The sequence below is a fragment of the Pyrgilauda ruficollis genome, unplaced genomic scaffold, assembly GCF_017590135.1.
Source record: "Pyrgilauda ruficollis isolate IOZ18807 unplaced genomic scaffold, ASM1759013v1 scaffold159, whole genome shotgun sequence".
NCBI classification, from domain to species: Eukaryota; Metazoa; Chordata; class Aves; order Passeriformes; family Passeridae; genus Pyrgilauda; species Pyrgilauda ruficollis.
In genome coordinates this window covers 67,844-94,883 of record NW_024514654.1, presented here as the reverse complement: position 1 = coordinate 94,883, position 27,040 = coordinate 67,844, and the positions used below count along the sequence as shown (strand labels likewise).

Here is a 27,040-nt window from a genome sequence, read left to right as displayed (position 1 = left end):
TTCAGCAGGGACCCCAAACCTGGGAGGCTCCCAAGGTCCAAGCCATGTTTACCTGCTGGGAAAGGTCCCATTGTCATGGCCAGCAGTAGGACAAGCTTTCCTTGAGGAAGTTCCTTCAAAGGAGAAGTCATGAGCTGAGCTTGGAGAGTCGCACTCTTCCCCCTTTGGCTGCTCCCCATGTCCCACCTGGCAGCCAGCAGGCAGGGGGTGGCCCTGAGCCTGTCCCTGTCCCTTCACCATCGTGGCTTTCCTTGGACAAGGAGCAAGGCTACCCCAGTGCCCAGCAGCATGTCCTGCTTCCCCAGCTGGCTCTAGGGGGATCCATGTGGGGTTGGCACTGCTGCCATAACTGTGCTACATGCCTGGATGTACCACTTGTCACCTGGATGCCACACATGAGGTTCCATTCATAATGAAATGATGGTTCAGTTTAAAACAGAGGCATCACTTTTTGCATGGAATATTCTCCTCTTACCTGCAAGCAGAGTTCCTTTTGGCCCAGAATATTTGTTATTCCTTCAGATCCTGATTTGTTTCCTTTTTAAATTGCCTGCTTACATGTGCCTCAGTGCCTCCTCGGAGCGGGGCCGTCCCCAGGAGCTCTCCCAGCACCCAGCAGGAGTCAGAGCTGCTCCAGTGGCTCCCTGGTTCTGCAGGGCAGAGCACGGTCATGGGGTGGAGGGGTGAGCAAGAAGCCTCCTGTTATTATTTTTTTACCCATCCTCCCTGCCAAACGGCCTATTTTCTGCCCCTAATGGTTTCTGCCTAACAAATGGTGTTTCTTTTTTACAGCGTTATGATCCTGGACTTGTTGTGGTGATGGTAAACTTAGCAGTGGTAATTTTTTATTTTCAGACTGAATTACTCCTTTGTCATCAGTGCACCAATGTTAGGCTTACTTTCTCTGTTGTAGCCATCATCCTTCTGCTTGGTCTTTCATTTTCCTTTCCTTTCCTTTCTTTATGCACACTTGTCTGATCCTTGTTCATTAAAGGGTATTGCTAAGAAGGGATGTTTCTGTTTGTGTTAGAACTGCCAAAATCAGTTTAAACATAAATTTTTAATACTGTCCAAACTTGATTTTTTTTTCCCCCCCAACACGATGGGCACTAGCACTTGCTACTGCAATTTCCAAATAGATTTTGAATTTAATAAAAACAACCCAAAAAACTTTGACTGCCTTAGAAGGCAAAAGTACTGATGCATTGTTTGTGTACAGGGGTTTACCAGGCCAATGAGGCTGCATCGAAAGATCTCAATTGCTGGAGAAGCAAAACAAAAATGAACCAAAATAACCAAAACCAAACCAAAACAAAAAAGAAAAAAGCTTGAAAACAATTTGAACAATAAATTGTTGGCACTTGGTGCCAGCCATTCCATTTGGGATCACCACTTACCAGTAAATCCCTGGCTGAGACGTTATGAAAGTGATATTGCACCCAGGAAGTCATTTTTATAACCTGTCTTTAATTTGGTCCTTTTGCTAAAAATTGCAGTCACTGCTTACTGTATTATACCATTGGGCATAAGAGAAACCTTGTCAAAGATGAGCATTAGATATCCAAAGGAAAGCTCAATCCAAACCATTTCAGATCAATGTGATCACTACTTTTGGACCTGGTGGATACCTGCCTATCAAATTCCTGAGCATATCAACAAAACCGTAAAGTAATTAATTAAATGGATTTATTTCTGAATAAAACCACATGTCTGTACTTTGAGATTCAAAAGCCCCTCTAGGGCTGTGGTTTTGGCAGAAATTATGGCTGATGCTGGCAAAGAGTTTACACCTATCCAGGTTTTCTGAGGCAGTTTTAAAGACTAACCTTTTGCGCATGTAGATGGCAATGGAATATTTCGGCGTGACTCCAACGTGTGGATCTTTTAGCCCAAAGGTATAATACCTGTGTATGTGTGTATAACAAAAGAGTTGTTTACACCAAGCAAGAGCAATAATAAGGGAAGTAAACATTCTGTTTTTTCACTCAAGGTTTGCACTGGAGAAGGTAAGTACTTTGTCAGTGGGTTACATCACAACCACCAGTGCCAGTTGTGATGTAAAAATCAAAATAATAATAATTTAAAAAAAAAAAGCTGTGGTAGTAAAGTGCTTGTCTGCCCCATTTTGCTTTGTTTGGCTGGTTATGAGTGGATTAAAGATATGTTTTTTTAAAAAAAAATAAATCTCCAGCATAGTTTGATTAGTTCAAAGTCAATTTTCTTCGCAACCAGTCCTTTTCACAGCTTACAGGTGACACGGTGGGGCCAGAGCATCACTCCAGGGCTGGGGGAGCTGGGACCCACCCCTGGCCCAGGCTGGGTGGCTGGGATGGGGGAAGTTTGGCTTCTGTGCCATCTTTCTCTTCAACATTCCTTGCTCCTGGGGAGGGCAAGAGCTGGCGGGAGGGAGGCTTCCACATCTCTCACAGGGAAATGCTAATTGATTATTCATGAGCTGCAGCAGTGCAATGTGATTAGCAGCTTCTTCACTCTTATGGGAAGATGAGGAGCCTGATGTGGAAGCCTTGAGGAGAAGACTCAAGTCCTGTTATCAGCCCTGCCCCAGGGCTTGTCATGGGGGAACATTAACCATGAGAAGCTTTTACATGAGCAGTTAATGTTCAGAAAAATGCATTTATCATCCTGGGTGCCGTTTGGAGCTGGACGCAGGGTTGGCTGTAAGCTGTGAGAATGGCTAGTGTTTGGTTCACTGTAGCTTTCTGGTCTCTGCACTCCAAGGCAAGATCTCTAACCACCCAAACCCAATGTGTACAGTGAGCTGTGGTGCTGGGCTGCTGCTGACCCCTCTCTGTGTGTTCCTCTTCCAGGGAGGACAGATCCCATCCCTATCGTTGTCAAGTATGATGTCATGGGCATGGGCCGGATGGAGATGGAGGTGAGCTCCCCTCACCCCTGCAGGGCTTCTGGGGAGTGGGAGGGAGAGACATTTAAAGTGAGAGTTTGTTCATCCAAGGCAAAGAACAACTTGCTCTTGAATCAGCACAGTAAGAAAACGCTTGTCTGCAAAATGCATCCTCTGTTTATCCCTGTGAGCCTGAGTTCTGGGCTCTGGGTGCTCCCCAAAATCTCTGGGCTCTGAGATTTCCCCTCTCCAAAACTGTCATGGGCCTGCTAGGGCCCTCCACATCACAGGGATTAAGGACCTGTTTTACACTTGGGGTGACAAAGCAGGGAAAGCAAAGTACAACTTGCATTGATTCTGTTTCAGCTGAAGTTGTTAAGTTGTGCTTCCTGGTAGATTTGGTAGTGCAATGTATTTATGGACCAAATTGCATCTCTTCTCTATTTTTTTTAAAACAGCTCGACTACGCCGAGGATGCCACAGAGCGGAGGCGAGTGCTGGAGGTGGAGAAGGAAGACACCGAGGAGCTGAGGCAGAAGTACAAGGTACAGAGAGAGGGGCATCAACATCACAGTGTCTGTGGGCTGGTTGGGAAAAGATCTGTTCTGATGGGGCTGAGTTCTGCTTCTGCTGCAGTGATGGTGGTAGAAATTCACTGCTCTTGGGTTTGGTCACTGTGGAGATGATTTGTATTTTAACACACTGGTTATTCACTTCCTGGCATCAACCTTCCTGTTGTTTGGCTGCTGAAGAGCCCCAGGACAACAGCAGGGCTTTGCTCCTGTTCTGGAAGGAGCAGTCCTGGGGTGAGCAGGACATTTCCTTCCCTACACCTAGGGCTGCCAGATTTTTCAGGTGAGCCTGCCATGTCAGGAAGAAACCTGCAGGTGGTAGAGGGGCAGTTCCAGCTGGGGGGGAGGAGCTCTTGTGTTGTACTGAGTGAGGAGTGAGCAGTACATTGTGATGTTATTGCATAAATCCTGCTTGCTTTGGAAAGGTAGGACATGGCTCCATCTTGGAGAAGTTGACGGGCTGGAACTGTTTGGAAGAATTGTTCAAGCAGCATTTAAAAAAAGACAAATTCTGTCTTTCTATGGGATTTACAAAACCTGTGGGGTTATTTTGTAAGCCAAAAGCTGATAAAAATGTGCTGTGGTGTTGGGATTGAGTGTGACATGCAGGAGCATTTTTGGATTAGCTGTAACCAGGTTCTCTGTGGAGACATGGTTGCTGCTCATCCTTTAATCCACTCTTCTGCTTCCCAGCCCTACAGTCCATCAGCTCTGAGGAAAGCCTGCTTGTTCAATTGTCCAGAGATTTGGGGAGTACCAGGGTTGAGGAAGAGCCCAAGACATCCAAATGAAGTGTCAGTCTAGCATAAATTTTAATTATTTGAGAAATAATGGGAAAGTAGTTTCAATGCCGTTAAAATTAAACATAACCTTGGCAAATCTAAAATTCCATTTCCCCAGTTGAACAGTTAATTCTTCAGGCAGTTTGTTCAGCTATGAAAATTTATAGCCTCCTCTCCTTTTTTTTTTTTTTTTTTTGAGACCTTGATTTGCTTGGTAAGTGAACTGCAGGTGTTTGGATACCCAGGGGGCCTGCAGGTTCCCCATCCCTGGGAAGGTTGGATGGGGCTTGGAGCAACCTGGTTTAGTGGGAGGTGTCCCTGCCCACAGAGTGGGACTGGGTGAGCTTTAAGGTCCCTCCCAAGCAAAACCATTTTGTGATCTTGGAGTTGTTGGGCTTTACAATTACCTTTCCAAACCCAGCCCAACCTCTGTTGCTCTGAGGCTCTTTTCTCTTCCTGCCTCATCCAGCACAGATTTTTTTCAGGAGCTCTGGAGCAGTAGCAGTCTCTCCCAGCTCCAGTGGGTTTTTATAAGCTCAGTTCATCCTTAGCCCCCTGCATTTTGGTATTAATCTGTGAAAAATCTCTGCAGCTATTACTTTTTGCTGCTCCACAGGAGTCCATTATGTAACTGCCAATGGCAGTGCATCCTGATCAGCCATTCAGGGAGCCTCAGAGAATTTCAGCTAACTCTGCAGCCAAGAAATGTGTTTTAATTCCCTTCTTTTGTATAAATTCTGATCACTCAAATGGCTGGGTTTCATTGTTTAGCCACAGGATGCTTGCTCAAAAAAACCTGCACATGGCACAGGAAGCTTGTCTGGGATTCAGAGGAACTTTCAACGTCCGTGTTCTGTGGAGCTCATGCTGCTCTGTTTTCCTTTCTTGTCTTCCTGGGGACCTGCCTCAGGCTCAAAACTCCAGATTTGTTGATGTTTTTCTTTTTTTTTTTTTTTTTTTTTTTCCTTGTCAAGGGCATCTGGTAATAAATGGAAGCAGGAAGTTGCTTCCTTTTTTATGTAGAAGTGAACAGTGCTTGAAATTGAAAACAATCCCAGACATGAGCACTAACATTTTTTAGATATGTTTTTCCTCTCCTTGGGTGTTGAATTTTTTAATATAAATTTTATATCATATAAAACATGCTCAGTGATGTTATTTTGATGTGGTAACTAGGAGATAAACCATATTGCCATGAACAAGGTCTGAAATTCAAAGGAAAACACCTTTCAAAGTTTTCTGTCTTAAATGTTTGCTGCCTCCTCTTGCTGAGGAAGGAAGCTTCCCATAGGAGGTTTGTATTGAAGATGGAAAAAAGGATCCTTAAGTGCTTTTTCTCTAATGTTAGGCTGGTTTTTTAATATAATTTCTCTTTATTCCAGTTGAAATGCCTATGGTGAATGGTTATATAGGGAATGCTGCAGCGAGTGCAGTGGGCTTTGTGATGCAGCATTTGTAACTGATTTTGAGTAAAGCCTTCCACCTCCTCAGGGTAAACCTCCCCCAGAGAGCTGATGAAGAGTGGTGATGTTTTATTAATTCTGCTGGGGGGGTTGTGATTGATACAGCCTGGCAAGAGGGAACAGCTGCCTAGCCCTGAGGTGCCTGTGTCCCAGCATCAGGCGTGTCTCGGAGCCCCCCACATGTGCAGCAGCCCTGGGGACAGCACAGGCTCCTTCCACACCTGGATTTCCAGCCAGTGCAGCCACCTGAGGGACTGGGATTTCCCTAGTCCTAGAGCTCAGTGCATATTCAAAACCTGTAGCAAAAGAGGGAAGGAGGATGTGGCTGTTGCCACGTGAGATACCCCATCTCTGCCTGGAGGTTTGGTTTCCACCTGTGCAGGTGTTCAGCTGTAGAAGGGGAGAGACCCTGTCAGCACCCCAAGGCCTCCCTCCCATTAACTGCAGCTCCCTGTGCCCACTGCAGTGTAGGCAGTGTGCTGAGCCCATCCTGGGGACAGTTCTGCTCCTGGGAATATTTCACTGGAGGGGATTGGGCCTGGCAGGCTCTGAAGGGTAATTCCCAGCTGGAGCCATGTTCCTCCCTCCCGAGTTCAGGCAGCTAAGCCAAGATCAAGCAGACATCTCTTAGCACTCAGAATGGAGCAGTGTCAGTTTTAGAGGTGTGAGGTTCTGCTCCCAAGGCAGGGATCCTCCTAGGTTTGATGGCAGTATGTCTCTGGGTTAGCTCGAGGCTTTGAACCTCTCCTTGGAGCACAGACAATCCAGGAGGCTCCCCTGAGGCAGAGCTGCCTCGCCCCATCAGCACTGCAGGCCTTGTTTGAAGCAGTCTTCTTTTAGTGGTACTTCTGCAGTGGCCAGGGGGTGTTCAGTCCTTGTGGGGCCCTTCCAGCACAGAATATTCTGTGATTGTGGGTAACAAATAGCACTGAGGTCGGCAGCGTTGCGAAGTTCTGGAATCCCACCTGTGAATTTGCAAAGGCTGCTCAGCTTGGTCAGCTGGGTTCAGTAAGGCCAAGTGCTGGGACCTGCATTTGGGTCACACAAACCCCGTGGGAGGTTCCAGGTGAGGGCAAAATGATGGAAAGCTGGACAGAACCTGGAGGTGCTGGTCAGCAGAGGCTGGACATGAGCCCAGGTGTGCCCAAGTGGGCAAGAGGCCAGTGGCACCTGTCCCAGGACTGGGGTGGCAGCAGGAGCAGGGCAGTGACTGTCCCCTGAGCTGGCACTGCTGAGGGACCTCAAGTGCTGTGTCCTCTTCTGGGCACCTCATGATTAGAAGGACACTGAGGGGCTGGAGAGTGCCCAGAACAAAGCTGGGAAGGGGCTGGAGCCCCAGAAGAGGATGAGGGAGCTGGGAAGGGGCTCAACCTGGAGAAAAGGAGGCTCAGGGGGCCCTTGTGGCTCTGCACAACTCCTGACAGGAGGGGACAGCCGGGGGGGTCGGGCTGTGCTCCAGGGAACAGGGACAGGAGGAGAGGGAACGGCCTCAGCCTGGGCCAGGGGAGGTTGGATTGGATATTAGGGTAAATTTCTTCACTGAAAGGGAAGCTGCCCAGGGCAGGGGTGGAATCCCCATCCCTGGAGGTGTGCAAGGAAGTCCTGGATGTGGCACTCAGTCTCTGGGCTGGGGACAAGGTGGGCATTGGGCACAGGCTGGACCCAGTGATCTTGGAGGCGTTTTCCAACCTCAGACAACCTGTAATAAATGTAATCCATGTACACTTAAGTTTTTATTAAGCACTATTTTTCCTTAAAGGACTAACTCATCATCCAGATTGTTCTAGAGGACACTTAACAGAGGCAATTTTTTGTTAATTTTTCAGGATTATGTTGATAAAGAAAAGGCCATTGCCAAGGCTTTGGAAGACCTCAGAGCAAACTTCTACTGTGAACTCTGTGACAAGCAGTATCAGAAGCACCAGGAGTTTGACAACCACATAAACTCCTATGACCATGCTCACAAGCAGGTAACCAGTTGTAAACAGCACAGTTCGTCCATTTGATGTTCATTGTGGTGGTCTTGTTTGTGGTTAATACTTGGAGTTTCCCTGGTGTATGTTTTCCTTACTGGTCCTGGAATAGGTGTTCTATGTCGCTGGATAAGATTTTTATGCCCATCATCATTTAAGTTCCCAAAACAACAGAAGAACCCCAAGCCCCACTCCATGGTTGGCATCAAGGAGCCCCATTTCTCAAAGACCCGCGGGCAGGGATGTGCTGGTGTAAAACTGAGGAGAGTACACATGGAGGTGGATGGCTCCCAGCTTGCTTTTAGCATTAGTACAGCTTTGGGGAGTGGTGATTCCCCACATTTTACTACCTGAGGCTGTGTTCTGTGGAGTTACTGAAAATGGACTAGGAAACAATGGGCTGTGTCAAAGGAATCCTAAGAAAGGAGCACTTTCCAAATTCTGTAATTCTCAAGAGAAGGTGGGTTCAGAGTCTCTGTGGAGCTGGCTTTTTTCCCAAGCTAGGGATGTACTGTAGTGTCTGCAGGGTGCTTCATGCTGCACAGTAAGTAATGGAAGTTCTTGTGTTAGCCTGATCTGTTTGACCATTTAAGCTGCTAAATGAGATGTAACTGCACAGCAGATAGCAGTGTTGGGCTCCTCCAGGGCTGGAAGGGCTCAGAGGAGGGGTTTAATGTTCCTAGTCATAAATTCTAACAACACGGTCATCAAAATGCTGGTAACTCGAGGAGGATGTGCTGTAGAGCTTGCAAAATAGCAGTGAAAACAGCTTGTAAACAAGAATGTGGCTTTAGAGTACAATTTTTGTTTGTGTGTATTAAGTGTAGAATATGACAGAGAATCTGCTTTGAGCTAAGGGAGTCTTGTCAGGAATTCTCATGGCAGGGCTGTTGGGCTCTGTGAAGAGGAGTGGTTTGGTAGAATCAAGAGCAGAAATTAATTTTTTCCTTTGGTTGTTGGGCAAAGGGGTGGTTTTCGCCAAGCTCAGTCGTGACGCCTGAGAGCAGAGAACTTCCTTGGAAGGTCTCCATCAGTTTGGCTGAAACCTGAGTGTAGTGACCTGCATTTATCTGGGAGGTGGCAGGACCTGTTTGTGTCACATTCTTGGTGTGCTGACGCCGTGGGATTCCGTGAGCTGCTCCAGCCCTCGGTGACTGATGGGACACTGACGTGAGCCTGGCCGGGCTCAGCAGCTGGAGATGCTGTGGAGGAAGAAACCAACCTGTGGAAAGCAGTAAAAGGAGTCATCAGCAGGAGTGGCCTGAGAGAAAAATGTCTTGTGTGCACACAGGGTTGGGTCATCTCATCAGGAGAAAGAATTTGGAGGTTGCTTGGTACTGCTGATTATTTTGAGAGGAATTATGTTCTTGGATAATTCCATCTATTGCAGTCACTTCAGGCAGGCTTTGGAGAAAATGAGCCTCCAAACTCTGGCTGCATCACCCAGCATTAATTTCTAGTTACAGAGGGATTTAAACAAAGAAGCAATCATGCTTTGCTTAGGGAAAAAATTGCTTATCCAGCTTTGTCGGGCTGAAATGTGTGTGACCCCGCTGGGTCAGCGTTCAGGGAGTGAACTTGAAACCCCCGAGACAAAATGACAGTGAATTTGCATAAGGAACATTATCTCTGCTGTGCTCCCTCCTGCTCCAGGGAGGCTCATACCCAGCAGTCCAGTCTGAATCTTAAGAGTTAAAGAAAAAAAAGCTGTGTTTTTGATATGTTGCACATTGATGTTTTATAGTTTGTCTCTTTGGACAAGAGGGCGAGGTTGTAGAAAGGTGAGCCTAAAGTTTTTGAGGAAAAACATGAACTTTTCCCTAAAAGTAGGCCATCAGTTGGCTTTCTTGGAAAGAAAGGCCATTACAATATCTTAGTTACAGCATCCCAGCTTGGTATACATCATCTGCAAGATTTTGTTGTCTCAGTAGTAATTTTTGAGGCAACAGAGCTCGTTTTTGCTTTTTTCTTGGCTCAGTTTCCACAACATTTTTGCTTTTAAGTATTTTTAGTTCCCCATCCTGCTGACGTTGAAGTGTTTGGTTATCCCTCTGTGGCTCTGCGAGCACTAGGCTGTCCTTGTAAATAGATGTTCCATCCTCAGATCCCTTTCCACTCCCGAGTTATAAAGACACTGTCTTGTATTCCAGGAAGGAACTCGGGATTATTGCCCAACAGGGATGATAGGTAAGTGTATTGATCCCAACCGGATGAATTTTGGACCCACCAAAATTATGTCAACACCAAACAATTAAAGGGGAGGTTTATTCTCTTTGCTTCCTGCCTGTCCTGGTTTCACAGACCATTTGGCTACATCTGAATCAACCTCAACACCAAGTTTCTCCAAAAGGCAGCATTTCCTTACCTGGGAAAAAATCCTTGCATTTATTCTCCCAAGCCACTGACATGTTTTAGCCATTGTGTTGGAAGTGTGCAGTGTCGTTCTGGAGCTGGTTTTAATTAGGTTGATACTTGATGAGAAGTGCAGCTGTTTTAAGGGGCAGTCACCCTCTGGTCAGCACATGGCCTGTCCCTCTCAGAGGACTGCAGGCAGCTGGAGTGGGTGCAGGTGGCCCTGCAGGAGGGACAATAAGCTCAGCTCTCTCACACACCCTGCAGTGAGCAGCTGGAAAAGACTGCAGCTCACAACTTCTTGTACTGCTGCTGATGTCTTTAATGGTGGGGTTTTTAGCTGCAGGATTTTAGTCTTGAAGGCCTGGTAGGTTATGAAGGGCTCCACTCCTGATGATGCCCAATCCTGACAGTCAACAGTGTAATAATTAATAATAATTAACAGACAGAAGATGGCAAATGTAGAAAGAAAACTTATGTAGCTAAGAAGGAGCTTGGGTGGTGAAGCTGGACACAGTGTATATCCCTGGAAGTGTTCAGGGCCAGGTTGGACAGGACTTGGAGCAGCCTGGATAGTGCAGGGTGTCCCTGCCCGTGGCACAAGGTAATCTTCAGGATCTTTTGTAAACCAAACCAGTCTGTGATTTTTGTGCTGCTTTCCTGCAGATTCACAATGTCCTGATCCTTGGGAGCTCCCACAGTCCTAGAACACTCTGGACTCAGTGGGAATGTGTCCTTAAGGCATTACACCTCTGAGGACTCCTTATTTGGTTTGGGGTTTTGATATTAAGATAAAGACCTCATGTTAGATTTGTGTGAAGAGGAGTACGAGCCCCTTGTCTGGGTTGTGCCCAGTCTGTGTGTTCCTGACAAATAAACCTGGATGTGCAGGGCCCAGCACCTGAAGCAGCCTTCAAGAGTTATGGTTGGAATTACCTTCTGTGTAAGTTATGTAGCATTTCCAGTCAGCTTTTACTGTGGGGGGTTTTTAACAATCCAAGAACTTGGAGAATCTCCCACCATCACCTCGTTCTGCTTGTGTGCCTGCTGAGGGCTCGAGCTGTTTACTGAGTCACTGACCCAACAGAATCAAAACATTCCCCTTCTGCATTGCCTGTGCAAAACAAACGTGTTCCTGAGTGAACCTGTGCCAGGTTCCCTGGGAGAGCACAAACCAGCATTGAAATGCAGATTTTTATGTAGCTGGTTTTTCCCCTAAGTATGTGGTGTTTTGTAGGTGTAGGGGATTAATTCTGCCTAGATTCTCTTTGTAAAAGGGCAAAGGGAGTGTATTCCATAAAGAAGTTCTTTGGGAAAGAGGGTGGAACTCAGACTGAAGGTATAGATGTGCAGTTCTCTTTGTGCCCTAATTGGCTGCATCTTTGCTTCTCATGCCGAGGGGGAGGGATGTGTTCAAGCACAATAATGTGACCAAGACAGTCACTGCTGGGGTTGAGGAATACTCTGAATGTAAACCCTGAACTTTATGTTTTGGGGACACTTGAGATTTCCAAAACCTTGGGCCTCCAAGCACGGCTTGAATGGAGAAGACTGAGGAGGGAATCCCTGAGGTATTTGGTGTTACACGGGAGGTTCTTCTGCTCCAGAAATGCTTTGCCCTTGGAAGACCCACCTTAACAATAAAGGGGCTGCAAGAGACCTGGAGAGGGACTTTGGACAAGGGCATGGAGTGATAAAAGGGAATGGATTTAACTGAGAAGGGAGTAGGTTGGAGTTAGAGATGATGAGGAAATTCTCCCCAGTGAGGGTGGGCAGGCCCTGGCACAGGGTGCCCAGAGCAGCTGGGGCTGCTCCTGGATCCCTGGCAGTGCCCCAGGCCAGGTTGGACACTGGGGCTTGGAGCAGCCTGGGATAGTGGAAGGTGTCCCTGCCCATGCCAAGGGGTGGCACTGGTGAGCTTTAAGGTCCCTTCCAACCCAACCCATTCTATATTTTTCTTAATCCAGCTAAGAAAAATATTGATTCCTTCCGGGGAGGAAATTAAGATGAAATAGAACAGCATTTGCAGGCCATTTCCCCTCTGTTCTTTTCACTTCATTTATAAGCGTGCAAGGAATGTTGATGACCAAAGATAAGCCAGGCTTGTGTTCCTACTTCAGTAAACTGATCAAGGTTCCCATCCTTTGAGCTTGTGTTTCATGGTGTCGTTCACTCCCAAAAGCTTTTGGGGCAAAGAATCAAGCAGACATCAAAAGTTCAGAAAGCAAGAAATCTGCTGGCACAGAATGAAAAGTACATTATTATTATTATTTTATTTAATGTGGGTTGGCAGAGAGACATGAGAACAATGGCAAGGGAGGAGGGGGCTCTGATGTCATGGGTGCTGCCTCCTGCCTCGAGCCCCAGAGGTGGATCTGCTTTGACCCATCTCAGTGTGAGGTTTGGCATGAAAGTCTCACATCTTCAGGTCTGGTGACAGTGCTTTTGTCTTGTGAGAATAACAGGGGCTCTTTCTGCTCTGCATTTTTAGGCAGAATGTCTCTCACTGGGCCTCAGTTCAGTGATGATGTGTGGCTTTGTCAGCTTAAATGGAGAAAATCCATTTACTGCTGGTCCTGAGCCTGTAAAGCTCTGCACCCCAGCTGGGTTCTGGGGAAGTCTTACCTGGTACCATCTCATCAACAAAATCTGGGGTGTGCTGAGTTTTTTTCATGGCCCTGAGGTTGCCAGAGCTCCAGGAGTGCTTGGACAGCACTCCCAGAGGTGGGGTTCATGGGGTGGGGCTGTTGGGGTGTCTGTGCAGGGCCAGGGGTGGGACTGGATGATCCTTGGGGGTTCCTTCCTACTTAGGACGTTCTGTGATGACCCAGTGATTTTCCTGTTGCAGCAGTTCCTGACTCCTGCTCACCCCCCTGGATTTCCCCCCTTTGCTGTGCCCGGGATGGGCTCTCAGGAGCTTTTCAGCAGTGGTGCAGCTGGTTTAAGCTGGTTTGTGAGAATTGGAAGGTACTGGTGGTGTTTGCCAGTTTGGCCCCTCCTGAGCCATGCAGGGATTGGGAAATAATCCAGCACTGTGGCCTCTCTGTGCTGCAGAGCAGAGGTAGCTGCAGATTTGATATCAAACCTGCTCTTTAGGAACTCTATTTGCACTCCTGTGGAAGTGCAGAGACGAGTTTGGAATTTTGTTAGAAACAAGGCTGGAAACTTAAATTACAGTTCTTTGTTCCAAAGCTGAGGGGGGTGGCAGCTATTAATAGACCCCAGGAAGGCTGGAGGTAGTGAACTACTGCCTACAGCATGTGGAAATCTGGAGAAATTTTATGTAAGTGCTGGTGATTTGTGTCACTGCTGGTCACTGCAGTGTAGCCCTTCTGACAGCTGAAGTAATAAACCAGCAGAATATTCCTTGGCTTTATGTCCCCATGATCCTGCAGTTTGGAAGGATGTTGCTGCTTGGATAAACTGCTGCTTCCTCAGAAAACACACTGCCCAGGGAGAAAAAAAATGCCCCTTAATTTTGAAATCTTGTAATAGCATGAAGCATGTGTTTGATTTAATACAGGTTTGGCTCTAATCCTTGAAGAAAGAAATCATTGTCTTGCTAAGCACAGTAGGAATACTTTAAAAGGGAAGATTCACCTCAACAGTATGAGTTCCCAGGGCTCCTTGTGGAGGGGAGAAGCTCCCTGAGGATGGTTGAGTGGCTGTGTTAAATCCATGTTGGAATTTCTCCATGGTGCTGGGGAAGGGGCAGTTCCATGCACCTCCAGTCTCACTCACACCTGCACAGATGGTGTGGTCCAAAAAGTCATTTAGAGGTTTTTGGGGGATTAGAATAACACTCTCCTCAGGATTAGATGAAAATTTCTTCAGTGTAAGCTGAGCTTAAATATCTGTTTAGTTCAGATGATTTCCTGGGCAGGCTGAGACCTGGAAGTGTGTGAGCAGCATTTCAGTGCTCCACGTGCTCCCTTCAGCCAGTGAAACTCTCTTTGGATTGCTCCTTCCCAGTCAGGACTGGGCAGCAGAGTGGGCATGGCTGTACTGCACTGGTTATCCACTCTTGAGGGGATGAATCACTGGTTTCAGTGACATATTTGAAAGAACGAGGGGAGAGTTACAAGTTATTTTGAAAATTCTGGGTATTTTTCATTCCTGCAGCAGGTTGTTCGTACAGATGAGCAGTGTGGGCTCCTGTTTTCCCCCTTTTCCCTCCCCCAGGATGCATTTAGGGAAGGTAATGCAGTCCAGCCAGGTCTCTTGCACACCTGGAGTAATTTCTGGTGATAGGTCTGCTGGTTTAGTTCAGTCTAAGAAGCTGAGCTATGTTCTGTTCAGTATTTTGCATTTCCAAGGAGCTGGCACAGTGCATTTGTGAGCTTTTCTATCCTGTACTTCCCCAGCAAGATTCTTTTTCCTCCTGACTCCTGTGTGAGAAAAAGAAACTCAGCCTTGAGATCTCTTGGTCCTTTGAAAACCAGACCAACTCTTCCCCAGTTTTGGAAGTACCAAATTCTCAGCAGTCTTGACGCCAGGGCCAATGGTTTGTCAGCCTAAAGGGCCCAGGTTTGGGTGCAGCTGGGAGTTGCTGTGGTGCATATTCTGGATTACAGTGCTTTGGGGTAGTTCATTTGCTTCACACCTCTAAATTTGAAGTGTTGAGAGTGGGAGGTTTGGGGGAGCAGAAACACACAAAGGTCAGCATTTAATAATGGGCATTTAATTCTGTGTGCATTCAAATTGCCATGTAATGGAGGCAGGAGAGCCTGGGGGCAGCTGCATGTTCCCAACAGCTCTGAGCCCACTTTGTGTCCTGGGGGATGATCAGGACCATGCCTGGGGCTCAGGGGGCTCTGAGTGCACCGTTGCACCTTCCTCTCGGGAGGAAAAGGTCACAGTTCATGTCTGGTAAATAGCTGGGTCATACTTTTTTCCAGATGGGTGAGTGATCTCTAGACTTGGCATCAGCCCCCATTAAATAGTTTTGTCAGCTGTTGGTGGCTGTAACTTCCCAGAGCATTTCAGACACACTTTCAAAATCAGCATGAAAAAGCTGATAGCATTGCTCAGTCCATCTATTTTATTTTTTTTTTCCTTCCTCTTGGAAAAAAAATGTACTCCTCAACATGTAACATACCCACAAAACCCTTGAGCCCTTTACTTGTCCTGGTGAGAGTAGCTCTGCTGTTCCAGGTGGGATCATGGCTGTGTCCGTGCGTGTCCGTGCGTGTCCCTGCTGCAGACCCTGGCTCGCTCCTGTGGCTCCGCTCCCGCTCCGTAGAGTAGCTGGCACACTCCCCCACAGCTCTCTAGTAATGCTTGCTTGTTGGGTTTTTTTTTTCCTCTCTTCCACTCTTGTTATATTTTTACTTTCTTTTTTTCTTTGTGATGTGACGTTTTCAGCTGATGTATTGAAAGCAAACCCTTCTAATTTGGGAGTCCAGATCACAAGAGTGAGTTTCTTTCTACTGGTGTCTGTAGTTGTATCTTTTTTGTGTGTCCTCCCCTCTGATTTTGGTAACAATCAACCACATTTAGTAAATACAATTAGGTAAGAGAATCCTCTGTCTTGTCCAATCTCTCCCTTTTTCACAAAGCAATGTTCTCTTTACATTGGGCCAGCTTAATTCCTCTAATTTGAGCTTTGGGTTGGTTTCCAGATCCACTGTTTCTATGTGTGGCAGTCTGACTCTGCTCCAGGAAAGAGGCAGAGTCAGCCAGCCAGAAGTATTTAGAATTCACCAGTGATTTGTACATCCTGTACAAGAATTGTTCCAAAGTGACTCCTGCTCTGAGTCTCGTTAGTCTCCCAGGCCCTGCATGAAATGCCTGAAAAACATGAAACTTTTTCCAAAAGCTGAGTACAGGATGCGTTCTGGAACTGGGCCCTTTGAAAGGGTTTTGAACTGTGCACTTAAAAAAAACAATGAGTCCCTTTAGGATGGTAGAGGTCTGTCTTTGTTGCTTTCTGTTACTTAAACTTCTGTAGAGCACTCTAAAAAAATGTTGTGAATATCCACATATATTCCAAGAAAAACCAGCAGCCTCTTCTCCCTAGTGCTCTGAGACAAGGACTTTCCAAAATGTTCTGAAGTCTTGGATGTTTATTTTCTATTAGAATTGACTACCTAGACTTCCTCAGTGATATTAGGATGTTTGAAATTCCTTGGGATTGGGTTTGCTCCCTCATGATAAGATTTCTGGGGAACTTGGTGCTTCTGCCCCACCCCCCCCCCAAAGTATTCAACCCCGAGAGACCCTCCTGCCTTTAGAGCAGTCTGTTTCTTGACCCTCTCAGAACTACTGTCAGGAAAACAAGTAACTGGTTGTGGTGTATGTTGTACTCTGGGTTTGCTTATGAAATCATCTGCATGGGATTTTTGGCTCCTTCTCCAATGTAATGGTACATTGCTTTTGTCAGATGTCATTCCTGGGTAGCTCTGGCACCAGCTAATCCCTCCTGTCCCTTGGCCCATGCTTTTGACTCGTGTCATGCACTGTTTGTCAAGTACATCTGCACGCTGCAAGAGCAGCAAAGTAAACAATCCTTCTTCTTTTCCCCTTTTCCTTCCAGAATTTGCTTGTTGCTTCAAAATCAGCTTTGTTGTCCATGCTAAAGAAAACCAGTAGTGTTGATTGGAAAGGGGTATACACAGAACTTGAAGTCATAGCCAAAAGTGACCACCAGTTGTCTTTTCCTTCAGCTGCTGGGAGGATGGCAGTGTGCTCCGTGGGGTTTGTTGAGCTAAGATGCTGTTGCTCCATCTTGGCTCAATGAATGTCCCTGGGGAGGGGCTTGACACCGCAATTTCCAGTGCTACATCGAAGAGCTGCTCTTGGACAAGCCGCAGACAGCTTTGATCTGACCCATCCCTGCTTTCTTTTGCCTCAGAGGTTGAAAGATCTCAAGCAAAGGGAATTTGCTCGCAATGTCTCGTCGAGATCCCGGAAAGATGAGAGGAAGCAGGAGAAAGCCCTGCGGCGCCTGCACGAGCTGGCTGAGCAGAGGAGGCAGCCTGAGTGGTGAGTCTGGGTGGTCCCCAACACCCCTGGAGCCTGGGGGGCTGCAGCCCTGGGCTGGGCTGGCATTCCTGCTCTGGGATACTGCACAGGCTTTGGGGGCAAAGTTTCACACTGGTGTTTGGGACTCATGCTGGGCTTTTGGTAGGCGTGAATTCACTAAACTGATCATGGAGAGCATCCCCAAATTGCTTTATCCAGCAATACATTTTCTTCAGTAATTTACCATTATTAAAAACTTTGAGTGGCTGTATAATGATATTTTAATGCATGTGTCTGGGTGCAAGAGCACTTGAACTGTGTAAGATTGTCTCCACTGAGGGATGGATCCTCCTGCAGAGGGACAGGGACACCAGTAAGCTGTGTTTTCTCTCTCCCCTGTTCCAGTGCTCCTGGAAGTGGGCCCATGTTCAGGACCACCACAGTGGCTGTGGACGAGGAAGGTGGAGACGACGATGATTCCGCAGCCAACAGCGGCTCCTTCGTCCAGATGAGCTCCGGCCAGGCCTCAGAGATGACCACGGACAGAGGCTTCCTGAACACTGGACAAGGCACTGTGATGCCAGGCCAGACATCACAGGGGGCACAGGCCATCAGCTTTGGCATTAAGAGCTCTCTGGGAACTCCGCTACAGAAGATTGGCGTGTCCTTTTCCTTTGCCAAGAAGACCCCAGTGAAGCTGGAGACCATTGCTTCTGTTTTCAAGGACCACGTGGATGAGTCCAGTTCTGCAGACGGGGCAAAAGGTGATGAGAGGGGGTCCTCGGAGGCTGGCAGCCTGCAGAAGTCTGGGGAGGGTGAAGGCACCAATAATTCTGATGGCAAGGCGGAGGACGATGACCAGCACGACAAGGACAGCGGGGCTCTGGCCAGCACCTTATCCAAACTGAAGAAGATGAGGCGAGAAGATGGACCAACGGCCGTGGAGCCAGAATATTACCACTACATCCCCCCAGCCCACTGTAAAGTAAAGCCCAACTTTCAGTTCCTGCTTTTCATGAAGGCTACTGAGCAAACGGAAGCAGAAAATGTGAACAAAAAAAACGCGCACGAATTGAAAAAGGGGAGTTCCCCCAAACCCAAGCCCAGCAAGCACACGGAAAAGGCTGCTGAGAGCACGGGGCAGCAGAAAGAGCAGAGTACTACTGAAACTGTAGCTCAGCAGGACAAAACAGAACGAAAAGACATCCCAGAGAATGAAAATACACAGGAGAGCAAGCACCTTCCAGAGAGCAATCCCCCGGAGCCAGACACTGCTAAAGAAGCTCCTCCTCCTGCCTCGGGCTGCAGAGATGGCTCTGAGGGACCAAAGCACCCCACGGGACCTTTTTTCCCTGTTCTGAGTAAGGATGAGAGCACGACACTGCAGTGGCCTTCAGAGCTGCTCATCTTCACCAAAGCTGAGCCCTCTGTGTCCTACAGCTGTAACCCCCTGTACTTCGACTTCAAGCTCTCCCGTAACAAGGATGCAAAAGGGAAAGGGGCAGAGAAATCCAAGGATCCAGGGGGCCTTTGTAAAGACAACACTCAGAGCACAGAACCTGGTGAGGTGAGCAAAGCCAAGGAGGCCGAAAGTGTAGAGAACAGTTCTGCTCAAAAAACGGAAAACAAATCCCAGAGCAAGCAGGAGTCCAGTCTGGGAAGCATCAGTAAGGGAGAAGGAGAGGACAGCAGTAAGAGTATAACGGGTAAGAGTAAATCTGGAAGGTCCCATAAACACAAAAAGAAAAAGAAGCACAAAAAGTCCAGCAGACACAAACGCAAACACAAGGAGGAAGCTGAGGAGAAGGCCCGGAAAGCTGAGCTGGGGGAAGAGAAACCCAAGAAACGGAAAAGGCACAGGCACAAAAAAGGTAAATCCTCCCTTTCAACAGAGTCAGACCGGGCGCTGAAACCTGAACTGTCTGAAGACTGCAGCCATTTCCAGAAGAAAAAGCGATGCTCCCAGGAGTCCCAGAGGAAATCCCTGTCTGCTGAGGAGGGAAGCAGCAGTAAAAAAGAGGACGGGGGTAACTCCTGCCAAGAGCATGGCAGCAAAAGACACAAGGCTGAGCTGCAACAGGTGCCTGGTGCGAGGAGGCGCTGCCCGGCTCTGTCCCAGCCCCGGAGCGGCTGCCGGAGCCAGCAGAGCAGTGGCGATGATGACAGTGACGAGGGCTCCCCTGGCAAGCACTGCCACCAGAAGTCCCCGTCGCAGTACAGCGATGACTACGACTCGGGCAGCGAGCACTCCCGCAGCCGCTCCCGCTCGGGCCGCAGGCACTCCTCGCACAGGTCCTACTCCACCAGCTCGGACGCATCCTCGGAGCACAGCCGCTACAGCCGCCACAGGAGCTACTCGGACGACAGCTACAGCGACTACAGCGACCGCTCCCGCTGCCACTCCAAGCGCTCCCAGGACTCGGAGGATGACTCCGACTACAACAGCTCAAACCACCGCTCGAAGCGGCGCAAATACTCCTCGTCAGAAGATGACTACAGCTCGAGCAGGAGCAGGTCCAGGAGTCGGAGCAGGAGCCGAACCCACCCTCGAGGCAGGTCAAGATCGAGGAGCCGGGGCAGGAGCCGCAGCAGCAGCTGCAGCCGCAGTCGGAGCAAGAGGAGGAGCCGCAGCGTGACAGGCCGCAGCTGGAAGCGCAGCCGCAGCTACAGCCGGGACCGCAGCCGCAGCACCCGCAGCCACTCGCAGAGGTCCCTGTCACGGAAGGGCTCGCGGGGCCACGAGAGCCCCGAGGAGCGAAGGTCTGGCAGAAGGGACTTCATTAGGTCCAAGATCTATCGCTCCCAGTCTCCTCACTATTTCCGGACGGGCCGAGGTGAAGGGTCGCTGCCGAAGAAGGAGGATGGCAAGGGAGAGGATCTGAAAGGATCTAGCTCCCTGTCCCAGAACAGCAGCGGCTCTGGCATGGGGCGGGCCTCGGAAGGGGACTGCAGTCCTGAGGAGAGGAACTCCGTCACTGCAAAGCTGCTCTTGGAAAAGGTGCAGTCCAGGAAGGTTGAGAAGAAGCCCTGCGTCACTGACGAGATGCTATCAGGAGCAAACAAAGTGGGCATAAAGCTCAAAGATCCTCCCCAGGGCTACTTTGGCCCCAAACTCCCTCCTTCCTTAGGCAACAAACCGGTTCTGCCCTTAATTGGGAAGTTGCCAACCATTCGGAAACCAAACTCCAAAAGATATGAGGAGTCTGGCTTGGAGAGGGGTGAGGAGCAGGAGCTGTCAGATGCTGAGGATGGTTCCCAAGGCATGGAGGAGGGTCAACTGGCCAGCCAGTCTCTCCTGGAAGATGTGGTGATGGTAATTCAGGACAAACCTCTGGATGAGCAGAAACGTGACGAAGCCTCTGTGGAGATGCCATCCCTTCCCCTTGACGCTCCGGCACTTCCTGAGTGCTTTGGCTCCGGAGATCTGGTCATGCCACACAACTTCCTCTCGGATCCAAGCGATGGTGATGGGCTGGAGCCTATGGACGGGGGCAGCCAGCCAGTCCAAGTGGAAACCAGTATGATGCCCTTAGTTCCAGATGTTGAGCACTTTCCTGGCTACGTGCCTCAGAGTGGGGAGCCGAGCCTGGAAGGAGATCGGGATGGGGGAGAAGATTCCTCTCTAGCCCCGCTGGAGAGCCAGCCCATCACCTTCACGCCCGAAGAGATGGAGAAGTACAGCAAGCTGCAGCAGGCGGCCCAGCAGCACATCCAACAGCAGCTGCTGGCCAAGCAAGTGAAGGCCTTCCCCACCTCGGCCGCCCTGGCTCCGGCCGCGCCCGCGCTCCAGCCCATCCACATCCAGCAGCCGGCGGCGGCCTCGGCCACGTCCATCACGACGGTGCAGCACGCCATCCTGCAGCACCACGCCGCTGCCGCCGCCGCCGCCATCGGCATCCACCCCCACCCGCACCCGCAGCCCCTCGCTCAGGTCCACCACATCCCCCAGCCACACCTGACACCCATTTCCTTGTCCCACCTGACCCACTCGATTATTCCGGGGCACCCCGCCACGTTCCTGGCCAGCCACCCCATCCACATCATTCCGGCATCTGCCATCCACCCGGGCCCCTTCACCTTCCACCCTGTCCCTCACGCTCTCTACCCAACCCTCCTGGCTCCAAGGCCAGCAGCTGCTGCTGCTGCCACAGCCCTGCACCTCCACCCCCTGCTGCACCCCATTTTCTCAGGACAGGACTTGCAGCATCCACCCAGCCACGGCACATGAAGGACAAAATGAAGGAACCTCGGAGGAAGGAGAATATTTGGCATTTTGGTCAGGGGTCGGAGTCGAGCCAGCGGGCAGGTGAGGCCTGAGCATTTCCTTTCACTCTTGAGCAGCCAAAGAAGCCAGGGGCTCCAGGGCTAGGCAGTTGGCTGTGTCCCAGGGAAGTCTCACTCCGACTCCTCCGTGCACGCAGCAGCACCGCTCCAGAAGAACCATTTCACCTTCAGAACAGCGAAACACTTGGAAAGGCTTTTTTTCCCCCTGGATTCTTACACTTGGTCATCTTCCTTCTGCCACCTTGTATATGATAAATGAGGTTTCATACACACTAATAGGATCTCTAAAAATCCTTTTAATGAGGTCATCTAATTAAATAGCATGATTGAATCCGGCTTGTAATTGGTCATGGAACATCGGGAGCTGCTGGCTGCAGGAGGACTGGAGGCCTCAGCTTTTCAGGCGTTGCAGGAGGTTCCTTGGCCTCTGTCTCTGCAGACGTGGGTTTTTCTTGGTGCGAGCAGCAAAGGTGGAAGTAAGATCTTAGTGTAAAGAGGAGGAGGAGCTCTGTGTGTGTGCCCAGAGCTCCCTTCTCCATCCTGCATCCATGTTCTCCTGCACCAGGACCATGCCTGGATATCCCATACTGGAGAGAGGTTCTGGGGTTGGGCTTCCAGTCTGGGCTTTGACCACTCTTCTCTTGAAAGGGGGAAAAAATCACTCTGAATTCCATCTTCTGTAGGGTTGGGAAAGAGGCACTGGGATGGGAGAGAGAAGGAAAATCCTGTTAGGAATTGAAGCAATACAGAGGACAGGGGAGCGCGGCCTGGATGTAAAACGTGTTCTTTCCTCTGTAACACTGATGGTTTCCTTATTAATTTATAGGATTTTTTTTTTATGTAAAGAATTGCACTGAACTCTGTAAACAAAGATGCTGCTTTTTGTAGCTCCTATCAAAGGTTACATTTGTAGTATATCGCAATAATATTTTTTACAGCCAGTTCTTAGTGGTACTTGTTCTGGTGGCTTCTGTGTAAATATGTTTGCCGTAGGTGACCCAAGACACTTGTAAAGGTTCAATTTATAGTTTCAGCTAGATGCAGAACAGCTAAGCATGTATATTTTATCAAGCTCATGTATTTTTGAAGTTTTTATGTAGTATAAAATGTAAAAACAAAAAAATCTTCATTTAGAATTTTGCGGAAGAAAAAAAAAATCAACAGGTGAGACTTGGGCAAGGTGAGGGGTGTGGGGGTCGCAGTGACTCTGGCAGGTTTTGCATTCCTCCCTGCCATAGGAATAGGCACTGGAGCAGCCTGGGGAGCAGCAGGAATTCAGGGTGCTCCCAGAGAATAGGAGCCCTTTTTTTTCCTTTCCTTTTCCCCCCCTTTGGAAACAGTAATGTGCAGACCCTGCTGGTGCAGGAGGAGCCTTGGGACTGTTCCCAGCCCACACAGAGGGTTACCCCAACTTAGTCCGTGAGGGATTTCCCAGTTCTCCCAGCTTCACCTAGCTCAGGTGACACTGCCCATGGGAGCTTCCCCACCCCAGTGCAGGGGATGTCCCCACTGCTGCTGTCCCCACTCACAGGCACTGCAGGTGTCACAGCCCTTGGGCCACCACTGCTGGAAGGGAGGGATTTCAGAGCAGTGTGGGGATGTGGTGACATCCCCATCCCTTTCCAGTCCCATTTCCCATCCTCTTCCCTGTTCCCTCTTGGAGTGCAGTACGAGGCCAGGCAGAGTCAAAGGATCAAAACCCCCTGAGCTCCCTCACCATGTAAATGAGAAATTGGAGCAGGTCAGAGTGGCAGCAGTCACAAAAAAAGGGACTCAATTTCCTGTAAATACCGAACAATTCAGTGTTACTGTCAGAGCTGAGCTTCATAGGGCCCATCCGTGCCCTGGCCCCATCGTGCTGTGGGCAGAGGTTGTTTTTGGACTTCAGGATAGTGCTAAAATAATTAACCTGTCATTACTTAACAAGCATAAACAGACTGTATTTAACTTTGTCACATAAGATATATATATAAATATATATATATGCTGTAAAATGAGGGAAAAAAACCTTTCTAATAAACCAATGATTTGTGGAAAAAGAGATGTCATGCTGGGGGGAGGGGGGGAGCTGCTGTGCAGAGCACCAGCCACTTTTCCTAACCAAAGTCCTGGTTTGATTAAAGGAAAAAAATCCACCCCCTGCATGCCAGCAGGCTCGGGGTCCGGGGTGCCACCTGCCCGTCCCTGGCGGTGGCCCTGGGAGGAGGTGGCTGATGAGGGATGGTGCGGCAGTGCTGAAAGAAACAGGAAATGAAGGAATTGGACAGAAGAAAGGATTATAATTGCCCTAAGGGGGTCTGGTGTAGGCTCCAGCTGGGTTCAGATGCTGCGGCAAGCTGGGGACGAGACCTCCCGAAGAGGAGCAGCTGCCCCTGAGTCCGGTGTCCTGTCCCTGGGCAGGAGCTGCTCCGGGCTCAGCTAAACCCTTCCCACCCCTCGGAGCTCTGCCACGGCTTTGGGCAAATCCCGCTCTCTCCCAGCTACAGCTGCTCCGCAGGGCTGGAGCAGACCCCGCTCCGGGAACGGTGTCCCCCGTCAGGGGCTAGCTGCCGTTTGGCTCTGCGGGGACCCCTGTGCCCCCCAAAACCCCCCGACTCTCCTCTCCTGCTTCCCACCTGCAACTTCAGAGACGGAGAGGAGAAAAGCCCCGTTTCACACGGGCTGCCTCCCCGGGGGCCGCTCCGGGGCCTCTCCCGGCCACGGGCGCTGGGTTGGCACGAGGAGCCCCCGGTGATCTCGGGCAGTCTGACTGTGCTTAATTAACAGAGTTAAAATTAATTAATTAATTAAGCAGGTGGGTTCAGGGGCTGATGCCGCTGTCCGGGCAGGGCTGAGCCCCGCGGCTGCCCCAGGCCTGACTGCGAGCATCGGCTCTCCCACAGGGACAGGGACATGGGGACAAGGACATGCTTTGTTCACTTGGCCGTGGGCTGTCCCAGCCTACCCTCGGTCCCTTGCCAGAGCCATTGCCCTGCCCAGCGCTGCTGCTGCCTCTGCCCTGGCAGGGGTTTGGGGTGTCCCTGCCCTGGGGAAGGTGACGCTGTGGGGGTGATGCTCAGTGCGGGCGGGCTCGGTGCTGTCAGCTCCATCCGGCTGCGGAGGGGATATCGGGGGAGATGGAGGGGCCCTGTGCCCTGCTGCCCTCCCCTCCTCGCCGCATTTCCGCTGGTAGGGACTGCCTGCACCCCGAAATAGCCACCCCAAGATGCACATCCCGAAATAGGCACCCCGAGCCTGGCACTCCGCGGCGGGCTGGGTGCGCTCCCGGCGGGCGATAGGCTCAGGCTGCTGTGGCCGTGTCCCCCACTCTGTCACCGTGTCTCCCGGTGGCACTGCCACCTCCTGTCCCCCGCCCTGCTCCGGCCACATCCGTCTCCCCCGCACCTCTCCGGCTCCGTGCAGGAGCGGATATGCGTCCGGGGGGGCCCTTCCTGTGTTCCCCATTCCTGCTGGGCCCGGCCCCAGCTGCGTCCCCCGAGATAAGCCAGGGACGGCGGCTGTGGCCTCATTTTGGGGTGACGATGGGGCTCCTGCGGGTGCTGCTGCTCCTCGGGGGGCTGCGCCTGCCCCCCACGCTGGGGCTTCTCCAGGAGCCCCCCACCATCTACGAGGGACCCCCCGGCAGCTATTTCGGTTTCGCCCTGGATTTCCACATGAGCGAGGGAAGGTAGGGAGGCACCGGGGGGTCGGGGTCGGGCACGGCACACGCCCGTCGACCCTGACACCCGCTCTGCCCCCCAGGCCTAGCGTGGCGGTGGGGGCCCCCCGTGCCAACACCTCGCAGCCCGGCGTGGCTCAGCCCGGCGCCGTCTTCCTGTGCTCCTGGCCCCCCGACAAGACCCCCTGCCACCCCCTGTCCATCGACACTGCGGGTGCGTGGGCGCCGTGGGGCGGGGAGCGGGCGCGGGGGGTGCCAGCTCCGCACATTCCCCCTCTCCCGCTCCCCCAGGGGACGAGAGCGAGAGTCAGGGCACCTTGGAGTTCCACACCTACAAGTCGCACCAGTGGCTGGGAGCGTCCGTCACCAGCTGGGACGGCAAACTGGTGGTGGGTGCATCCGGAGGGGGTGTGGGCAGCCTTGGGTGTTGGTGGGGTGGGCACCCAGCCTGTCCCATCGCCCTGCCCAGGTCTGTGCCCCGCTGCAGCACTGGAACGCTTTGGAGGGGCAGCACGAGGCGTTCCGCACCCCGACGGGCACCTGCTTCGTGCGGAGCCCGGGGCAGCGGAGCGCGGTGTGGTACTCGCCCTGCCGAGACCAGACCATGGCCAGCACCTACCGCCAGACGAACTACGGTGAGGGGGAGCGGGGGGCGGGGGTCGGGGGGACGGGGGGGCTCCCAACCCCGCGTCCGTCTGACCCTGCCCTGTGCCCTCAGTGCACGACAAGCGCTACTGCGAGATCGGCTTCAGCGCCGCCGTCACCCCGGTGAGAGGGGACTTGAGGGGCTCGGGCACTTTGGGGGCATCGGGGGGCGGCGCCGCCGGGGTGCCATCCGGGATGCCCGGGGGGGCTGATTGAGGTGCAGAGGGTGTGGCCAGGATGGTACCTGGGTGTCACGGCGGGGGATATTGGGGTCGGGATGCTGAGGTGGGGGATGCTGCAGTGGGAATTCCGGGAGGAGAGGTCCTAGGAGCGGGGGGGACGCTGGGGTGGGGGTGCCGGGATGGGAGATGCTGGGATGGAATGTGCCAGGATGGGAAATACTGGGATGGGGGATACTTGGGTGAGGATGCTTTGGGGGGATGCCAGGGTGCCCCGGGGTGTGCTGAGCCAGCTCCTCTCGCAGGATGGGACGCTGGTACTGGGTGCCCCCGGCGGGTACTACTTCACAGGTGAGTCCTTCCTGCCACCACGGCTGGTGCTCCCGGCGTGGGCACGGCGGGAGGAGGGCACCCCGGATGCGGTACCCCGTAAGTGCCACCCGCAGTGGCGCTGGCAGCCTGGGGCGTGTGGCAGCGGGTGCCCCGTCAGTGCTGGTGCTCCCCGCCGCGGTGTGCCCCAGGGCTCGTGTACTCGGTGGAGCTGGACAAGATCCTCAGGCGCTTCCTCGGCACGTCCCTGCTGTGGCTGGGGAGCCCCGGGCGCCCCACGGAGCCGGTGTCTGGGGACTACGAGGACGGGTACCGGGGTGAGCAATGGGCATGGGCACCCTGCCCCACTGCCAGCTCCTGCGGGGGTACCCCGGGGTCACCAATGCCCGTCTCCCTGCAGGATACTCGGTGGCTGTGGGCGAGTTTGATGGCAACCCCAAAACCAAAGGTAGGGCTGAGGGGTGCAGGGAACGGGGGTTGATGGGCTTGGGGCACCCCGGGGCTCCAGAGTGACCTTGGTCCCTTCCCGAGGGGGCTGGACAGGCTGTGCCAGGACAGGGGTCCCGTCCATCTCTATGCCCTCATGGCCCCATGTCGCACCAGGGGTATCCGTGTGCCCACCCCAGTGCCGGGGGTATTCCCGTACCCCCCTCAGTGTCCCACTGGGGCACTCAGGGCTCTCATCCCTCACAGAGTACGTGGTGGGGGTCCCCAACAAGAGCAACACGAGGGGTGAGGTGAGTGCTGCGGAGTGCCCGGTGCCGCTGCCTGGCCGAGGGGACACCACCATGTGTCACCCTGGACTGAGCCTGGCGTCTGACACTGCCCTGGGCAGGTGGAGATCTTCACTGCGGGGGACACCCTGCGCTGGCTGCGGGGCATCGCCAGCGAGCAGGTACCCCTGCCCTGTGACACCCCCAGCACCCCCGGTGCTCCACAGCGCTCCTGCCCCCGTCCCACAGCACCCCAGCCCCCC

General features: G+C 51.5%; 2 protein-coding genes across 8 annotated transcripts in view; both read left to right on the top strand.

The window, feature by feature from the left end:
- The window catches only part of GPATCH8 (G-patch domain containing 8), a 57,486-nt gene extending 34,203 nt beyond the window's left edge, over positions 1-23,283 (top strand). For 5 of the 6 annotated variants that reach the window (XM_041462019.1, XM_041462020.1, XM_041462023.1 and 2 more), the window contains 5 exons: positions 2,829-2,896; positions 3,322-3,408; positions 7,507-7,650; positions 16,859-16,989; positions 17,374-23,283. In XM_041462019.1, coding sequence (XP_041317953.1) covers positions 2,829-2,896; positions 3,322-3,408; positions 7,507-7,650; positions 16,859-16,989; positions 17,374-21,196 — 4,253 coding nt within the window. In that variant the 3' untranslated portion in view covers positions 21,197-23,283. Of the gene's footprint in view, positions 1-792; positions 838-2,828; positions 2,897-3,321; positions 3,409-7,506; positions 7,651-16,858; positions 16,990-17,373 lie in introns of all 6 variants that reach the window. The other variant, XM_041462025.1, reaches the window with a different exon arrangement.
- Positions 23,284-24,733: 1,450 nt separating this feature from the next.
- ITGA2B (integrin subunit alpha 2b) overlaps positions 24,734-27,040 on the top strand; it is an 18,000-nt gene continuing 15,693 nt past the window's right edge. Inside the window, exons 1-10 of one of the 2 annotated variants that reach the window (XM_041461966.1) lie at positions 24,734-24,919; positions 24,994-25,124; positions 25,202-25,299; positions 25,380-25,545; positions 25,629-25,678; positions 26,040-26,085; positions 26,256-26,381; positions 26,465-26,512; positions 26,758-26,801; positions 26,900-26,959. In XM_041461966.1, coding sequence (XP_041317900.1) covers positions 24,774-24,919; positions 24,994-25,124; positions 25,202-25,299; positions 25,380-25,545; positions 25,629-25,678; positions 26,040-26,085; positions 26,256-26,381; positions 26,465-26,512; positions 26,758-26,801; positions 26,900-26,959 — 915 coding nt within the window. In that variant the 5' untranslated portion in view covers positions 24,734-24,773. The remainder of the gene's footprint in view (positions 24,920-24,993; positions 25,125-25,201; positions 25,300-25,379; positions 25,546-25,628; positions 25,679-26,039; positions 26,086-26,255; positions 26,382-26,464; positions 26,513-26,757; positions 26,802-26,899; positions 26,960-27,040) is intronic. The other variant, XR_005954680.1, reaches the window with a different exon arrangement.